At 38.3% G+C, this 19,096-nt stretch overlaps 1 protein-coding gene across 2 annotated transcripts in view; it reads right to left on the minus strand.

Annotated features, from left to right (window-relative positions):
* The window catches only part of LOC103482325 (partitioning defective 3 homolog), a 388,210-nt gene that overhangs the window by 194,323 nt on the left and 174,791 nt on the right, over nucleotides 1–19,096 (minus strand). For both annotated transcript variants that reach the window (XM_081602034.1, XM_008438421.3), the window contains exons 10-12: nucleotides 17,776–17,975; nucleotides 14,064–14,203; nucleotides 13,698–13,826 (exon numbers count right to left, since the gene is read on the minus strand). In XM_081602034.1, the coding sequence (XP_081458160.1) occupies nucleotides 13,698–13,826; nucleotides 14,064–14,203; nucleotides 17,776–17,975 (469 nt within the window). The remainder of the gene's footprint in view (nucleotides 1–13,697; nucleotides 13,827–14,063; nucleotides 14,204–17,775; nucleotides 17,976–19,096) is intronic.

Below are 19,096 nucleotides of genomic sequence, written 5' to 3' on the forward strand. Positions count from 1 at the left end.
TTGAATGTAAATTCACTAATATGTATCAACTACATACAGTGCCTAGAAAAACGGTTCTGAGTCCTTGAATGTCTTCAAATTTTCTCACATTAAAACCAGAAACTTCAATGTATTTTTTTAATTTTGAGTGACAGGTCAATTCTTTGCACACTAGTGTATAACTGCAAAACTAAAATACACGGCTTTACAAATAAAAACCTGAAAATACTAGCTTGAGCTCTATGGCAGCACTTTATACTGAAAACAAACTGCACTTAAGCTGCAAGTCTTTTGGGGTAAGTTTTTGGCAAAGATTTACCCCAAACCTTCTAGAAGCTGCAATCTCTCTGACTTTCTTTTAATCCCTTCCCACTCCTGCATACAGACTACAACTACAGTTGTCTTGTCAGCCAATTCTTCCAACTGAGCTGTGAATCCCAGTAGGTCCTCCAGAGTTAACACGGGAGATTTAGTTTTTTTCTACAATTGATCTCCTTGCAAGGCTTGTCAGTTTAGGTAAACGGCCATGTCTTGGTACGCATATATGTGAGATTCTGCATACATATGGTGGATTAAACTGTAACTCCATTAGAAGATTACAGTTAGGGATATTATTTTATAACCAAATTCTGTATTAGTCCTGTAGTTGACTCCTGCCTATTTGCAGCTTGCCTAGCTGAAGGCCTAGCCACAATGCTACATGACATACTACTGGCTAGCATTTACAAAGCAGCCAATCCAGAAGCGCCATTTCGTTTACTTGGCACTGTAAATGAGCAGAAATGAGGAAGACTGCAGATATTAGCTCCTGCAGCAGTGCTAACACGGTTTCCACTGTGTGTATTAATGCATATTAGGGTATGTTTGGTGTTTGAACGATTAACATATGCAGTCATTAGCGTTAAATGGCACTTCAGGTATTTGTGAATTATAGCTACTTTCGGGCTGTTGTGGTCTCTAAAAGCGCACCCATACTGTACGTCATCAAAAGTTCAAAATTGGCTTTTCTTAACAGTCACATGAGAAAAGTGTTAATTTTGTTCGCAGGGGTACATCCACCTCCCTTTCTCAACAAAAGGTCAAATTATTTTACACAGGGCGCAGACTGATGTGTTGTGGGATTGGTTAGAAGTGTGTGGATGTGTTTTTGGGCAGCAATGTTGACATTACTCTTAAACTAGTCCACTTCCACTATCCAGTTTTTGTATCCTAAGGCAGCAGGATTACATTCGAGGGGCATTTATAAGACGCAGTGAATTGCATACATTTATACAATTCTTCACCAAAACACTAAAAAGATTGCCAAATGGCTAAAAACTCCTGGATGAAAATTGCAAAGTCACTGTCCACAGAGGTGTGTGTCTGCAGAAAGGTGTGGCGCTCTCTCTGTGACTGTTTTTGTAAAAGTAACATGGAGGATGCAGGGAGGGAGTGGGAATCTCAGCGAGCAGGGTGTGACGGATGGTGAAGTGAAATAGGTACCACCCGGGTGGTCTGCAAAGTGTGCGAATACGAACGTTCCGCAAACACACGACCATGCGTTGATCGTTTGGCTTTGGAGGAAGAATGGAAGAGATAAAGCCCTCTTGTCTACCAGAGTCACAACTTTATCCCTGACCTGTCTGGTGTTTTCCTTGGTCTTCAGCATGTAATTGTTCACTAATGTTCTTGAAAAACCCTGATAGAAGCTGGATTAATACCAAGATTAAATCACACAAAGGTGGGCTATATTTATGAGTTAGCAAGTGGGCACGCTGGATTTGAATCACCTCAGTAAAAAGGATCGAATACAAATCTACGTTATTATACCAACTCACCAACTGTTCAGCATGCGTTTGCAAGTATAATGAATGTAAAAAGAATTTAAATCCTGGCGTGTGCATTATTTAAAAGAGAAACATGTTTAACTAGTGATTAAGATCTTCAAATGAAAATGAACAAACAGTGAACAGATGCTACGTATTTGTGCAGGGTTTTAGCAAACCAGTTAAAGACAACCAGAAAGCTGCAGCTGGAAAAACGACTGGACAGACACGATGTGAGCCTTTGTGCTACGCGCTAATGCTTTCTTCCAAAATGATGACAGAATAACCACCCACTCAGTGATGAATACGGGAAAAGAAGACCGAGGCAAAGAATGAAACAGTAACATTTTCGTCAGACAGGAGCCGCTAGCCAGAAATGAGTTTGTCAAGCCGCCTGACAGCCGTTATTGCTCCGATTCAATTGAGGAAGAGTTGAACCTAACCACCCTCACGGAGGAGAAAAAAACAAAAAGAGAGACCGTTTTTGTTCATTGTTCAAGCCTCAGCACTTTTCTGAACCTGGGATAGAAAGCATAAAGGAAGTGACAATGGACAAAGTGATTGGAAGATGGAAAAGGGGCATCAGCACAGGGAGGAACAGTCGGATTTATCACAACTAATATTTTATTGAAATTAATATATTGAGTGCATGTTTATCTAAATTTATTCAAACATTAAACAAAAGTGAAGTTATAATCTTTGGATCTAAAGTTAGACCACACTTGAAACTAGAGATCAGGACCTAAAATCTGGGTGTAGTAATGGATTCAGACCTGAACCTTCAGAGCCACATAAAGACAATTACAAAGTTGGTCTTCTATCACCTGAAGAACATTTACCGGATTAAAGGACTAATGTCCCAACAAGATCTAGAGAAACTCATCTGTGCGTTTATCTTTAGTTGCATTGATTAATGCAAAAGTGTCCTCACAGACAGATGCAGGTGGATCCAGAAAGCTGATGCCTGCATTTTCACTAAAACCAAGAAGATGGATGACCCCAGTTCTCAAATATTTACACTGACCACCTCATAGCTCAGAGAACATACTTCTGTTAGTTTACAAATCAAAATCATCTAATCATCTTACAAGTCATCTAATGGCTTAGCACCACAAGGTTTTTTGGTTCTGCTCTGTGTCCCCAGAACCAAACATGGAGAAGCAGCATTCAGTTTCTACGCACCACAAATCTAGAACAAACTTCCAGAGAACTGCAAAACAGCTGAAACACTGAGTGCCTTTAAATCAGGGGTGCCCAAAGTCGGTCCTAGAGGGCCGGCATCCTGCATATTTTAGTTCTCTCCCTGGAGGCAGTTATAACTTTTCAGCTTGTCAGTGTTCCTCTTAGGCCTCTAATGAGCCATCATTTGATCCAGGTGTGCTAAACCAGGGAGAGAACTAAAACATGCAGGATTTCGGCCCTCGAGGACCGACTTCGGGCACCCCTGCTTTAAATTAAGGTTCGAAACCAAACTGAGTTGAAAAAATGAGTTGAACATTGATCAACTTATTGGATGTTGATCATTTTGACAATGGCATTTGACAAAATAATGTCAAAGTGTTTGACGAAGTATAAAACACTTTGAACTGCTTTGTTACTGAAATGTGTTATACAAAAATTTTTCAGGGCCAGCTTAAATACTGTACTCCATCACAGATTAGAGAAATGGAGATTCATAGTTTAAACTTTATAAATAAGCAGCCATGTATTCACAACAGTACAGGATAATTAGAATGCAGAGTAGCTGTAATATCATTATTTCCTGAGCTCAACGGTCTGTCTAACTAGCAGGCTAGACAATCGCAAAGGACAACCCTTTGCCTCCACTCGCTTTTATTCCTCCTCTTCACTCAGCTACAATCATCATCCATTACTCAATTAGGGCCTTTATTAATTAACAGTGTGATGGGCTAACACCCAGTCAGTGTCGGCAGGGGAGGAAAATAAAGGAAACATTTCCACAGAGTTGTTGGCAGGAGAGTGAGGGTGGGCACAGACAGGAAAGAGTTAGACGATTGTTCTAACAAGGCCCCGACTGCCTGTCAGCCGTTTCTGTGGTGTTTATACAGTGTCTAACCTATTCTGTGCTGAAAAAAGATATGCCCATGTGTCTGTCAAAAATAAAAACACAGCAAGAAAAGGAAAAAATACACACAAGGAAAAACAAGACAGAGAGAGAAAAAGACAGAGCAAATGAACTGCAATTAAGTCTATTCACACACAAAAAAATTGGAGTTCTCCGCACATCAATGCCTAAAACAATTAACACTGCTGGAAGCTTCTTTCCACACTTGGCCCAATTTAGTGACATAAAGGTCACTGGAAATTAATCTAAAAGTGGATAAAAGAAATCAGCCATGGGTGTAATTATAAAAGAGGTGCACCCGTGCTAGGTATTGTAACACAAATTTCTTTGGCCGTGATTCTCTTCTGCAACATTTCCTGACAATAGAGGCGAATATCAAGTAACTCTAAACCGAAGAAGAAGAAAAAAAACAAATTCACAGAATCTGAGGGTGTGGAGTGAAAAGCTGATTATGGGAGAATTTGAATTACTAATAAACAAAACATGGTAAGACTTTATATGAAAGGACACACCCTTTCATATAAACATACATTTTGATGAGTGGCATTGCCAAAGTCATATACATCAAATATGTTGGTCAATGTTTCATTTGTTATGGTTCAACAGCAACTCAACACAGGTGAGTTTTCGGTCCAGATTTAAAGGAACTCAGTGTTTAGAAGATAATTACCTTAACTGCTTCAAAGTTTCAGTTGTCACGTTATTTTAATGTTCAGATGAAACATATTACCACCAGCAGCCAATAAAAGTCATACTTAGAGTTTATTAGCAACTTAATCATGTGGCCCCTTTGGGAAAATTAACTGGCCACACCAGATCAAGAAGTGTATTTATACACTAAAAAGACATTTACATTAGATGGAGCAAGAATTATAAAGTAGCGACTTTTTAGTGTGCTAGGAAACTGTTCAAAAAAGCATTTCAAAGAGGAAATTACACATCGAGAAACATACACCTCTCATTCAATGTTATTAGAGTCTAAAAAGAGTTTTGATACGTCCAAGTGCAAAGACACACAACAGCCCATAACGTGATCCGAAAGCAGATGCCGAATACCCTCCGGGAGAGTAACTTTGCCGCCATAAGTGGCCTTTAACTACCTTGTTTATCAGCAATGCACAGCGCTGCACTGCACCATCCCATACTCTGCACCGTGCTGACAGCGAGTGTAATTATGGGAACAGCTGCTGGAAAAGTGCTAAACGAAAACAGGTGGCGTCGGTGAGACTCGTTCAGAAATTGTTAACCGGGCTGGCATTGTCTTCGACCACGCTTGGCAGCTCCGGCTTTAATTATGACAGAGGATGTTTCCAAACTTTTCCCGTTTGATCAGGCAGCTATGCAGTTCTCAGACCGGCATTAAAAGGAGAAGTTTGATCAGCTTCTTTTAGGCTGTGTTATGAGCGGAAGATTATCCAGAAAGCAAAAAAAGAGAGAGGGAAATCTAGGTACAGAGAAGGAAAGAGAATAGTGATACTGAAACCAGAGTAAGATAAAAATTAGGTGGTTCTGTTTTTGAATTAAACCAGCATGCTGGATCCTTTACTTACTGAATCTAAACTAAATATTCTTCCAAAAGTACATTTCTGGTTAGAGTTAGAGATGCACTGATCCAATATTAATATCTGGATACTGAATTTTTTTTTTTTACATCGGGTATCAGTGACAATGCTCCCAATCTAGGAGAGCAGATCTATTTAGTCTTATTCTATGTTTTAATCACTAAGTGAATAATGCTTTATTATTTATTTTATAATTGTATTTAGAATTCCTAACTGCACTTTCTGAACCATTTTTAAAAAGTGTAGTTTATTTTTACATGTTTAACCAAGGTAGTCAACCTATTATTTTAGTCAGTTTCAGTTACTTTATTTATTTTGACATTAACTGCTATCCTCCTAACTGCACTGACTAAACAAATTAAAATGATGTTGTTTTTATGTGTTTAACCAAGCTTGTGAAGGTATTGGTATATTTAAGTCTGCCGTACTAAAGTTGTCAAATAAATGTGTTATTCAGTACAAAAAAACCCAAAACAAAACGAAACATTTTCGATGAATTCAGCATTTTCTTCTGGAACGTATCGGTATCAGTCGATGCCAAACCTCAGATATCGGTATCGGTTTCAGAAGTGTAAAAAGTGCATCGGTGCATCCCTAGTTAGTCTTTGAAGCCACTACAGTAAGCACAATGTTGTACAGAAGCTTGCACAGTCAGACATATTGATTAGATGATTGTGGGTTGACACGCTGGAATGTAGCCTCACCTGAGCAAAAACTATAAGTTACAAGCTAATTTACAGAGAAGCATTTCGGTGGTGTGACGAGATAAAGCAATCTGCTTATTACTCACAAATATATTCAACTGCAGGTCATATTTAAGCTTCATCACACCTTAAATTGTAAATACCATCAAAAAATGTCGCAGAATCTTTTTTACACCAAGAATTGACTCATCGCCTTGAGATGTTTGATCATTTCTCCAGTGGTAATATATCCGCCGGAGCCACCTGCAGTAACATAAATAAACTGTTTAAAAGACTTGGAAGGGAAAACTCTGTCATTCGCACATTATTTAGGAAAATTGCAACACATTACATCATCCTTGCAAGGAAGCATTACTCTAAGAGACATCTAATTATATTAACTTGGAAGATGTCTTTTTTGGCATGGCTGCCGATGGTGCGCAGGTTCAGAAAGGCAGGCCGTTTATCATTGCTTCAGAGAAGTAAGCCGTAGCCTTTATCATTACCTACTCCAACACTTTTCCGGCAGGAACAGATGTGAACCAAGTAAAAGAACATATGTTTATGAAAGAAGAAAATGATGAGAGAACAGATAGTGTAAATCCATTCTTACTTCTGCTACATGGAGATCAACTGAACATCTAATCTTCATTTCTAACTTCAAAGCGGGGAAATCGTGAACGACAAAGTCAAAACCACAACGAATCCGGCTGTGTAAGTAAGCTAACACATTTTACAAATTGTCTGTGTGAATATCACAAGATGCTTCACAGATAAATTGGATATAATGTTTGCATTTTTAGTAGTAGCTTGACAGTAAGACGGGTATAGAGATAAGGGAAAGACGAGCAGTAAATAGTATGGAGTTGGGAATCTACCTGGAACAGATGCATTAGAGACTTTAACTTCTGCATGTTGAGCGCCTGCTCTGCCACTTCCAAAGTATGTCATGATAAACAAAATAGAAATAATAAAATACCAGTTAACAAGTAATGCTGACCAGATGCTTGCCTAAAAAGACAAATCTTCATTTCAAGTTTCCATGAAAAACTGATTAAAAAAAAGCCTAATATTGAAAAAAAAAATGGCATAAGCAAAGTAAAAAAGAAAAAGATGTATAAGAAACCCCAGCAGATATCAAAACCTTTGGTAACTTGGTATACTTATTAGTAACTAAATATGATTTAGAGTTAAGTTTGCAAGAAAACCCCACTTTTGAGAGATAAATAAGAACCATAGATTAACCAGAAATATATGTGTGGTGTGAGAATAATATCAGCAGATTCAAATGCATTTAAATTCAGGGTCGTTGTGATTATGGCCTCTCCTGCATCCCTGTGTAAAAAGGCATTGGAGAATTTAAAGAAAACTGATTGAGTAGAGTGGATTCCACGGAAAATCATACTGAATTTTGATTAAGAGGTCAAGTTCATTGATGGCATCTAAAAGCTGTTTTGCTGCAACTTCATGAATATTAGTAAGAAACGTTTAGCCTTTTTCATTGAAAAGGACAAAAAGTGAAAAACAACCTATTGCTGGATTCATGCGACCTAGTTTGGAAGGACGACTAAGCAAAATGAAGAACTGTAAGCTTAACAGGCATTGTGTTAGATGGCCGTACAATTTCTCACAATTTCCACTTTAATAATAAAACCAAAGATAATTCTCGCAGCCAGTAGAGCAGCTGTCTTGCAATTGTGAATTTGTGGGTCCAATTCACATGTCCTTATGCCACATGTCGACCAGGTTACCTAACCAATCTTCCGATTGGCGTATTTATAAGTGTGACTGAATGATGAAGTGCTTCTCTTGGTGAAACACTTTGAGTGGTTGGTCTGAATAGAGTAGTGCTATATAAATTCACTTATGCTATTAAAAATAGGTAGTGGGAGAAGTAAGTTGAGCAAATGTGCAACACTGGACGTATCCAGTTTTAAGGCAAGGTAAATTTATCTCTGTAGCACATTTTCAGCAACAAAACAGCTCAAAGTGGTTTACATGAATTAAAAGGAAATACAAACAAAACAACAAACAAAACAACAAACCAAAAGAAAGACAAAAAAGTAAAAGCATAAAACTACATACTGGTTTCCCATGTTTCCAAAGAATAAGCAGTCCATAATTTATAAATTAGTAGGGGTTTCTCTGGATTCTTGTTCTGATAAAACTAGATGCTGGTTTTAAATGGGCAAAACATGAAGTTACTTTATACCCACATATTTTTATACTTAGGGTACTTAAAACACATGTATTCTCTTCCCAAAAAAGTATTTTAATAAAATAACCCTGCCTCCGTGACTCAGCTAGAGTCCAGGGGTAAAAAAAAAAAAAAAAAAAAAAACATACAAGGAAGATATGAAACCAGGCCGCTGGGCCTGCCACTTATGAAACAGCCCATTACTCTATGATAATTGTCACCAATACTGTCATGCATTTGTCTACCCTGTCCTCAGCATTCACATGTGATATAAATTTAACTGTCACATCAATCAGAGGCCGCAATTAATTGTGCAATTAAGATTCTCATTGCGTGGCAGATACAGCTACTAATGGATCAGAGACAAGTGTGATACGATCATAAAGAGGGAATTTTAATGCAGTGCTTAATTGCTCTTATGCGGCCGTCAGTGTTCCAGCTGAGGCTACATGAGACCATATCTTCTCCGGGCCTATTGGAAATGAAATATGCTGCTCATGTAGGGCCATGGAGCGATGTAAGGGCAGTTACGGACAATCTTATTACACCACCCAAAGCATGTGTAGTTAATCGGCGCCAGATTGCCGCGTGCGATTTTTACATGGAGCACATTAGCATGTTTAAAATATGCTCAGGATATGATTGGATATAAACTTCTGTGCGAGTGTGGGAAGTGAAATAAGAAGCTGGGGCCACAGCAGTTGTTGCTGACGCAGCACCAACAACTGCTATTTTAAGGATAATTTACACCCCATGCTGGGTTCAGTATTTGCTCACCGGAAGAGATGTTGAAGATTTGCCCCAAATTTTCCAAACTCATCGTTTTTATTTCTGATGACTAATACATACATACGTTCTGCTTTTGTTTTGAGTGTGTCTGGCACACAGTGAGAGTGGAGAATAAATGTGGAGGCTTTTAACTAGTAAACAGGTGGAGGAAGGAGCAGTTCTTGTCATTTTTAATATCTGCTTTTGCTCGGTAAAACCTGGCTTCTGACTTTGTTCCAAAGCTGGAAGATTAATCTCCACAATATGGAGCAAACAATGAATATAGCAAAAAGGACAATTGTTGCAAGTTGGGAGATTAATGCCAGTAGCATAAAACATCTATTGGATATGCCATGGTACACTAACAGTTTAGTGTTATGGATCTGTGTTAAGATTCTCACAGAGTGGTGCTGCATATGAAAGTTTAACTGTTTGTGGGAGTCTGACATCAGAGGATCCCAACATCTGTTTATTTATTTGTTATAATATAAGCTTTATAACAGTTATGTCTAGATAAATGAATGACCAAACTTGAAGGTGTCAAAAGTTAGCTTGAATATATGTGCTTTCTGCTCAGACTGCCTGAAAAACACAAAGGGTAAACCTACAACTTGTGTCACTCCAAATATAAGTTACATGAGTCTAAATATAAGAAAATCAAGTGCAATTTGTGGAACATGTGCGTGTCGTGTTTTTTGAAGAATGTATGTCACTTTTAAATAGAAATAATCTTTATTGCCCCACAAATTCAGGGGCAACATACATTGTATATTGGTGCTACTGGGATAAAGAATGTAGAATTCACTGTCAGAATATTACGCCATAAAATATATATTACTTCTCACATAAACTGTTTGGGGTAAACTGTTAATATGGGAATAAACCTGCAAGAGGTCAAATGATTATTAGCTGAATTAGACAAAAGGTAAGACAGTCGTCTTTGCTGTTGGAGCCACTTCAATTATTCAACATGCACACCTAACAAAATCTTAGTGACAGAGAATCAAAATAGCTTAGCGTTAGAATAGTAATATTATTTTGCATTGAATGCATTGATCTGTAGCAATGGTGCTTTTAAGTGTTACCTGTCGTATCAATGCCACATAATTTTTAGCCTGACCCAAAAAGGCGATGTCTTTTACCATCAGTTTCTGGTTGCTTCTTTCAAGCTGCATATCTTGCTACATATTTATCACTTAAATGTAAGGAATTTATGCAATAGTGTGGTGGGGGTATAAGTTAATAAACTCATTTGGATTCTATTCAACCTTATGGTTGATGGATTCGATTTTGAAGAAGTTGATGAGATCAACACTGAGTAAAGGTTAAAGCTTGCTAATATTATTGGATAGATTGTAATTTATCTGTATGAAAATAGTTGTTGATATCCTTGGACTGCAGAGGGGAAAGTGACAGACCATAGAAATCACAAAGGGCAATGCCCTATTTTTGCTCAATTACCATTTAACCTTTTCTCTTCCCTGAAAGTACATGTTTATTGAAGGCTATTGAGAGCTGTTGCTGTTGCCTCCAAAAGCATGTCAAAACACACTCTGACCGTGTTAATTAAGGATGCAATGCAAACATACTGGGAGAATAAATTAATTCCTTAGGGAGACGGTGTAGTGAACGTGTAATGGAACAGCCAAACAAAAGGGGATGTGTGGGATTTATGACACCAACATCAAACATCAGTGGGAAAATGTCAACCACACAAAAAGGCCTGCATTTTACTGCTGTTAACGCATCCGTCTGTGCGTGTGTGTGCTCATTTAGCTAATCTATTTAAGACCTTCTCTAGCCTATTCACTAACTTTCTAAATACGGATATGGCGACCAAAGTTTTGGTTAAGTTAGGGTTTAGGAATATACTGGCAATGGTGTCTGAGTGCATTTGTGTGTGTGTGTGCGTAGTCTTGTATTTGATAAATTGTAAGGCCCATCATTCCAACAAACACCAAGTTGTGAGGACCCCCTGCTCCTAGGGTCCCATAAATAGAAGTGCTGTTTTTGGGTTAGCGGTTAGTCTGAATTGAGTTTAGTACATTAAACTAAATTCGAATGGCATACTTGAACAACACCTGTACATCCTCATAAAAAAAACATGTCCAAAATGACACTAAGCACGTTAAGCTATGGAAATGAGTAGAAAATGTATGGACGTCAATACAAAGTCCCTGTGAAGACAGAAAAACATACTGTGTGCGTGTGTGTGTGTGTGTATGGGTGTGTGCGTGAGTGTGTATATCATTCAAACCTCAATTCAAAACATCATCAGCTTGTCACTGAGGCAATTGGATGAATGACAGCTACTAAATATTCGTCTGTGTGCTTACATTCATGTGGATCTGAGCAACCGATGTGTAGAACATACACATGCAAACACACATTCATCTATCCGCAATTTCTGGGACAGGAGGTAATTACCCGCTATGCTTTTCTATCATGCTTTATTAGTAATTACTGTCACAGTCAAAGCATCAACCTCCTTATAAATTTGTTTTCTTTTTTTCTTTACCAGAAAGAAAAAAAAGAAGAAATTCTTTGATATTGGTACTGAAAAAGATATGACGGCTCTAAGTCAAAACAAATACTACATGAGTAAAAAAACAACAACTTAATTTCAACAGAAAATGAGCCACTAAAAATTCATACTTACTGTCATGCTGGTCAAAATATTAACGATAAAAATATTTTCTGATAAGTGAACAAAATCCAGCCAACAATTTCTACTACATTACTAATAACTTGAAGCCACAGTTGCCACGGCATTTTAGTCACCCCTGCAGTATTTGTCAGGTACCGTCAAGAACCACTGCATGAATTAGTTTGGTCCATATTAAATTAAAGTAATATGTGTTTTGGAAAGCAGCAGAGAAGACACTATTAGAAACCGCTAAAAGACAGAGAATTTAACATTAGTAGCACATTGAATACGAATGAGACAATATGGATCTTTCTTCATAAAACTAAAGTGTGAAATGTATAGACTGGGCCTGCATTTCTTTAGTAAAATATGCCTTGAGTGTTCAGTTTTAACAGCTTCTTTGGCAGGGTTAAGAGCCTGGGTGCCAGGCGGAGGTTTATGGGAAGAAGTGAGGTTGGCATGAGGGCTTCCTGGTCTGCTGAGGCGCTGTGAAGCCCACACCTGCTGTCAGAGACACTGAGAGCGAGCTGGACGAGGGCAGCAGCCCTGCCATCTGTTTCGCGACAGCCAAAGTCACCCTGTGTGCAGGCGCTGGTGTCTGAACACAAGTCTGTGAGTTTGTCTGCGTCTGTGTGTTTGTTTAATGTATGTGAATGTAATCAGAGCTGTATTTTTAGAGCAGACTAAAGTCTGTCTTTTACCATAAGCTCCTGGACTCTATTGTGTTCTGAGTTTACTCTCAGGAAAAAGATGCCACAGACTCTTTTAATATTATTATTTTGCATAACACATAAAAAAAGAAAAACATCCAGAACTTTTTCTGTATCTACCATAAAGCAGCAGCATGTAGCTTTTATAAAACCTTTTTTTTCCACTTTTGTTAGAAAGTGGTCATCCCTACGTTATGACGTAGGGATGACTATACTGTCATCCCTACGTCATGACAGTATAGTATGAGACAGATGATCTGCCTTCTTGCTCTGTCAGGAAAAAAACAATCAGAACCAGGAGGAGGGTCTTAGTATGTACCGCGACTTTAAATGTACAAAACAGCAGATTCTCCAACGTCATTTTTTTATAAAAAGGGAAATAAAGGCAAAATTCTGATGCAATAACAAAGTGCACCTCATGATTTGATACCCTTTAAATCCATCTTCAGCACCAGTAACCTTCAAAAATAATCTTCAGTATGAATGTTGTGGACACAGTTTGGTTCACTGTTCTTAAAAAAACACTCCTATTAATTGTGTTCAAGGTTTGTGTGACATTTAAAGATCCCAACACAGTTTGATAAATAACAAATGGCAGAGTTGAATGTTGTGTGTTGTTGTAAGCTTGAGTTTAGGTATAAAAACAATTGAAGCTAGTAAAGACCAAATTATGTTTATTATGTCCTAATGCATCAAACTGAATGCAGCTGGTCTTTATAGATCAGGAACTTGCTGTTTCTCATCAAAACCGCAAAAAGTACCTATTCTATTTGTCTGCATTTTGGACTGAAATAATCTGTTATTTCAATGAGTATGCAATTTGGAAGCAGAAATGATGACTGTTAAAAGATCCTAAAAAGGAGTGAAACTAGGCGTCAACAATACTTCTGAAAATCTCTAAAGAGAAAAATCTGTGAATAGCAAAAAAAAAAAAAAAAATGCAGTAAAAAGCAATTTCAAGGCAGCCCGCACTTCATAAGTTATTATAGCAAAGTGGAATAAAGGAGCTATTTCACTTGATTACGCTAAAAGAATTATAACCATGAAACGTAAAAACAAGAAAAAAAAAAAATATATATATATATATCCGAGCATCAGTAAGAGTCAAAGTTATATAAGTCCAGACAGAATATGGGATGCAAATTTGAGGTTTTAAATCCATTTACCAGCTGATTGGAGAGGACTGAACGAATCAGCACAGATATGCTGTATAAAATTTGTAATTAAAATCTGGTAAATAGAGTCCAGAACGTTACTCACCACTTCTCGTGGCAGAAGTGTGTCCTCCTGACGAAGCACCAACAGGTTCACCATCCCGTCCATGGGCGTGGCTCGAAGCAGGGCTACCACTTCCTCCTGGCTCTTTCCATTCAGGTCCACTCCACTAACCTGCACAACAACATGTCCAACAGTCACTAACACAAACCAGGCCTTACAAACACAGCAGGAATCTGAACCGTGGTGTTACTCAGATGATTTAGTCTAGCTGAAAATCTGAATATTGTTCTAACTGATGATATCCTAAAGAAAGCTTGAGTATAGCTGCATAAATCATGGAGAATTAGTGTTTTAACGCTCCACGAACTCTACAAAAAGGTTGGAGATTGGTTGAAAGCCCGGCTTTACCTCCAATAGCCGGTCTCCAGCTTTCAGTCGTCCATCTTGGATGGCAGCACCTCGAGGGAGAATGTTTTTGATGTAAATGGGAGCACTTCCTCCAATAGGGACGTCTCTGGAGGTGATACTGAATCCAAGACCCTCTGGACCTGGTCAGATAGAGAAGAAAATAACACAGAAATGTAATGAAAAACATGAAAACTGGACAATATGTTTTAGGGACACACGATATGTCGGCACTAATATAAGTATTGGTCAATATGACTTAATGGTACTCCCAGTACTCCCAGTGCTTTCGTTTACCATTTTGTGTGTATGCTGTGGCTTCTCAAACCTTAAGTTGGTCATGGCAGATGTTTGTTCATAAGTCCTGCTGGAGGCTTTTTCCTGTTAAAGGGAAGATTTTCCTCTCCACTGTCGCCACATGCATGTTCAAGGGATTGCTCCACAGCCAATGACATAATGCAAGCAACTGTCCAGTGTCGCTCAGTGTTCGTCCGAGAGAAATGAATAAAGCAAGTCAATGACGATTGCAATCTGCTGGGTTTCCTTAGATAGAAAACGTTCAATCGATTTAGATAATCAGCTGAACTTGATACATTATAGAATCAATTTGAAATGTATGTAACTCGAATTGAAATCTACTGGTCTGACTGAATAGATTTTTTTTGTAGAGTGCCTCAACATGTATTATGATTTGACTCTGTATAAGTCATAGGAATTGAATTGAATAAATTACTTTCAATCCATTGTATAAGAATGGAAAGTTCTTCAGGTTTGTTGGAATCTTTTTTTTTTTCCTTGGCAAGAAGTACTGATTGAATTTACTCAATCCTTCTAAGTCTGGTAAAAGTTTAATAGGTGATCTGAACAATATTTAATTTTTACAGCAATGTGTGATCCATGAAAAGCCTGTTTCTTTAGATTTATAGGCTAGCCTTTAAAATTTGTTAAACATACATACACATTTAGTCTGGCGAAAAGGGTAGATAAATACATAAAAACTCTCTCTGGTCTCAATTCAGTCTCAATCTTAATTAATCAGTCAGTGGGATCAGAGAGACGGTTAGAAGTCCCTAAAGATCAACCTTGCTGTGTATTTCTGGCAGTCTGGTTGGCAAGTTGTTATGTTGGTTCAGTCGAGGCTTTTCAAACAGCAGTGATTAGTATTCATGTCAAACTAGCTGCTCATTTCACAGAGCTGTCAGCACCTCTGATAGTTCATCATGACCTACTTCCCTCCCCCCCTTTATGTGTCTCTCCAGCAGTCTGTCGATCTGTCTGTCAGCCTGCTGACAGTGATGAGGTGATGAACAAGGAACACCAGGAGGAACAAACGAGGACGGCAACTTTCCTCCCGACTCCTTCACGCAAACAAACTTGCAGAAGGGTAAAGAGATTGCTTATGGAGTGGGAAAGTTGAGCTGTTCAGGATAATGACGCTCTCTGATCTCTCCATCAGCGCGTCGTGATAACTGAGCGGACCGAAATAGCTGTCATTATTTATGCCAAGCATTAAATATGCAGTTTGTCTTCATGACTGCTCAACTTTTAATGCAAGGTCACATAGTTACTGTGAGAAGTTTGTCTCATTAGGGACATTTTTCAGCGCTTAAAAGTAAAGCAAATAAGTGCAGCTTTTGGTATTTTGGAACAAAAGGTGATGTGGTTTCAAATATTTCACTCCATTGCTTTAAATATTATAAGCATATGTTTACAGTGGAATGATTATATAGAAGACAGACTGTCATAAACAAGAAACAGCCAGAATGCTGGTGTCAAGGTGCAAAGCGAGTTGAACAAAGGATGTCAAGTCAAATGCTCTCCGAAGAAAACTTCTATGGTCGTACAAGTCAAACACCACTGTTTGACTTGTTCTAAGGATATTAGTACTTTGTTCATGGGAGATGGGTTACTGTTTAAAATGAGGTAAAAGCAAAGGGTCAAAAGCGAACATGTGTTCAAGGAGATGCTAAAATCACAGTGTCTTCTAGTGGTCTGGCATGGCAACTACAGCTGACCCAAAGTGTGGAAGTGGCGACATCTAAATGTAAAACTTTTCCCACAATCAACATCGAAAAGTACAGGCAGCTTCATGTAAACATAACTTTAGTTTTGTTCTATTTTCAAGCACATTTGGTCCTTGGAGAACTGAACTTTGCTGATATGCAGTGATCTCTTCTGTCTTATATCTCTTCTCTCTTAGATCTGTTCTGCGTGACTTGTACTGTATTTTCGTCAAGAAATTATTTATGTAAAGCATGCAGTGCTTTACACAATGTATCTGTGAGTTTTTATTTTAAATTTAAACACTTGAGCTGAAACCCTGGTCTACTCTCTTACTTTTGTTAGCTTAAACCTGCATCTCAATCCTGCCTTAAACTATTTTCTAAAAAGGGTCAAATTGAAAAAAAAATTATTAAAAAGGCCGTCATTCTTGCTGTGAGTATGGGTGTGGAAACTTCTGTCTTCTTTTCAAACTTCAACATGAAATTCTTTGTTGTGATTTCTTTACTCTAATCCTTCACTTTCCTACTTCCTCCCAGCCCAAGACGCAGCCTAATGAACAAAATCAAACTTTCCTTAGTAGATACTGTCATTAATGCACCAATCAGGCAATTAGGAGAATACATCACTAACAGGCCTTCAGTAATTAACCACTGAAGTCTTTATTTTTGGGTAATAGAAGACCAGGATAAAAGTAATTGTATCCCTTTCTAGATTAGTTAGAAATCCTGGCTCCAATAAGCCAATTAAACAGCAAACAGGAGGAGAGGCTGGGGGACATGACAACGACTTAATGGGTTGCGTATGTTGTTTTCAACAGAAGTATTTGATTAGGGCACTCTTGTTAATGTGCCATTCAAGATCTGCTCCTGCCACTTGGAACTCGGAGCCACTTAGGCTGAATCACAACAATTACATCGAGTCAACAACAAAACTGCCACGGCCCCCGTCTGAAAGCGCATTAGCAGAGAGAAAGTCTGATGGTAATTAAATGGAGATGTCAAAATGATTTCTGGGCATGTTTCTACAATTTTTCTGATACAATAACATGTTGGCTAGAATTTGTTTTTAGTTACGCTTTTGGACGTGGCTGTGAGTTTACAGTGGAGGCAGTTCCATTCAGTGAAGTCCTGAATAAATAAACTATAATTTAGTCTTTGGATTTATAGAGTTGCTAAAAATAGACAAGTGCTGTTTCGCCACTGCGCCCCTCACATGGGTAAATCACGTATTTTTGTGGGGGAAAAACACAGAGAAAGTTTATGTTGTAACAAATAGAGCGTCTACCAGTGAACTGGGCTGGCAGTTGTCAGAAATCCTTGCCAAACATATTAGAGCAGCTTGCAACTTCATTTCCCTCGAGTTTGCCCCATTTATCTGCCACTGTTGCTCCCACTGCTGTACAATTCCCTGAAGCTCACTGCACTCCAGACTCTTCCAGCTTTCAGCTAAACATCTGCTCATTACGGCCAACATACAGAGAAGCGAAGAGGAGAGGCGGCAAGGGCATGTCACCTCAACACTGGTTCGCTTTAACACAAGGCTGATCAAACCGAATTGATCAACCTCAGATACCTAAGAGTTAACTATTAGTGATCCATAATAGCCGACTATTACAGATTGGTATGTAGTCTGCAGGTGTGCAATGTAACAATTTGCAGGTACTGAACTAAAAACAAACACACTTTTATCCAGTCATTCCGGCAGATCTTACCTTTCTTCAGCTGGATGTTGAAGCTGCGTCCTTTTTTCTTTAGGTAGGAGCTGTTGGATGGAGTCGTGCTTATTCTGCGCTGCAGGGAAGGGGAAGGCGCTGAGGGGGTCCTGGAGATTATGGGGTGAGGTACAGCATGGGGTAAGGTGGCAAACCGCCGACTTGGTTCTGGGGTGCTTCCTGCCAGAGGACCTTGGTGACTGCAGGTGAAAACCATTAAACAATTTCTAGTGAATTATTGATCAAAGGAAAGGAAAACTTTTCAACAAAGATGTGGAAAACCAAGGTGACGAGGCTAATGTTCACATTTCTCATCTGGATGCGATTGAAATGTGTCCATTGCGTAAAGCTTATGTTGTAAAATATTTAGACTTAGAACCAGATTTAACAGATTTAATATGAAATAAATGAATAATTAGTTCATGCAGATTACATGAGTGGCTTGGGAATATTAATTAATTATATTTAGAATTTCTTGAAATGCATTTTTTTGCACCAAGAGTTTTATTCAAAACAGGAAATTGAACTGTGAGAGGTTTTGCTTTAAACTGTAGTTGTCTCAGCAGTTTCCTTCTTTTATTTTTCTCTCTGTTTCCTCTGTTTCTCTTTTCGGTCCTCTGTAGTGTCTGTTCAGCTGCTACTTTTTTCTGTGCTTCATTTATTAAATGTTCAGAAACAAAAACCAGCATCCTCATGATCATTTTTGAAGCTCTCGTCTATACAGTCTATAATGAAAACAATTATTTTGTGTGCAATAAGGTAGGACACCATTGATTTTCCTGTATAAAGCATTTAAAGGGATTCTGATCAAAGTACCTAAAAGTAAAGTATTTAACAGTGTTCACTTAACCTGCTATGAAGTTCTTGCTTTGTACAACATTTTACTTTTATATCAAACAGTAACTCCAAACAGAAACACCATGCGTGTTTCGGTTCCACCATGTTTCTCATGTGGATAATCATTGACTTCTCGATGACCGCCAAATGACCATAAAATTAAAATGTTATGATGGTTAAATGATTCATTAAACACAGTTTGTCTAAAGTACAGAGGCATTTTTTGAGATCGGAGCCATCAGTGTCAGCCTCCGGGACAGTCTGGACCTAGATTTACACTAAAATGAAAACATTGAGAGAGTTAACGGCTGCTGGGAAAATAGTAAGTACATTTAACCCCATTTAAAATTCTGAACTGGTCTTTCAACAAGATGTCTCGGGTTGAAAACAGGACTTTTCTGTTAACTTTGATGGACTCAGTATTAAGACATCATTGGATAGTCGATAACTGTTGCAATAAAATCTGCGATAATTCGTCGCAATT

This window comes from Poecilia reticulata, chromosome 20 (genome assembly GCF_904066995.2).
Source record: "Poecilia reticulata chromosome 20, P_reticulata-male-v2, whole genome shotgun sequence".
Classification (NCBI taxonomy): domain Eukaryota; kingdom Metazoa; phylum Chordata; class Actinopteri; order Cyprinodontiformes; family Poeciliidae; genus Poecilia; species Poecilia reticulata.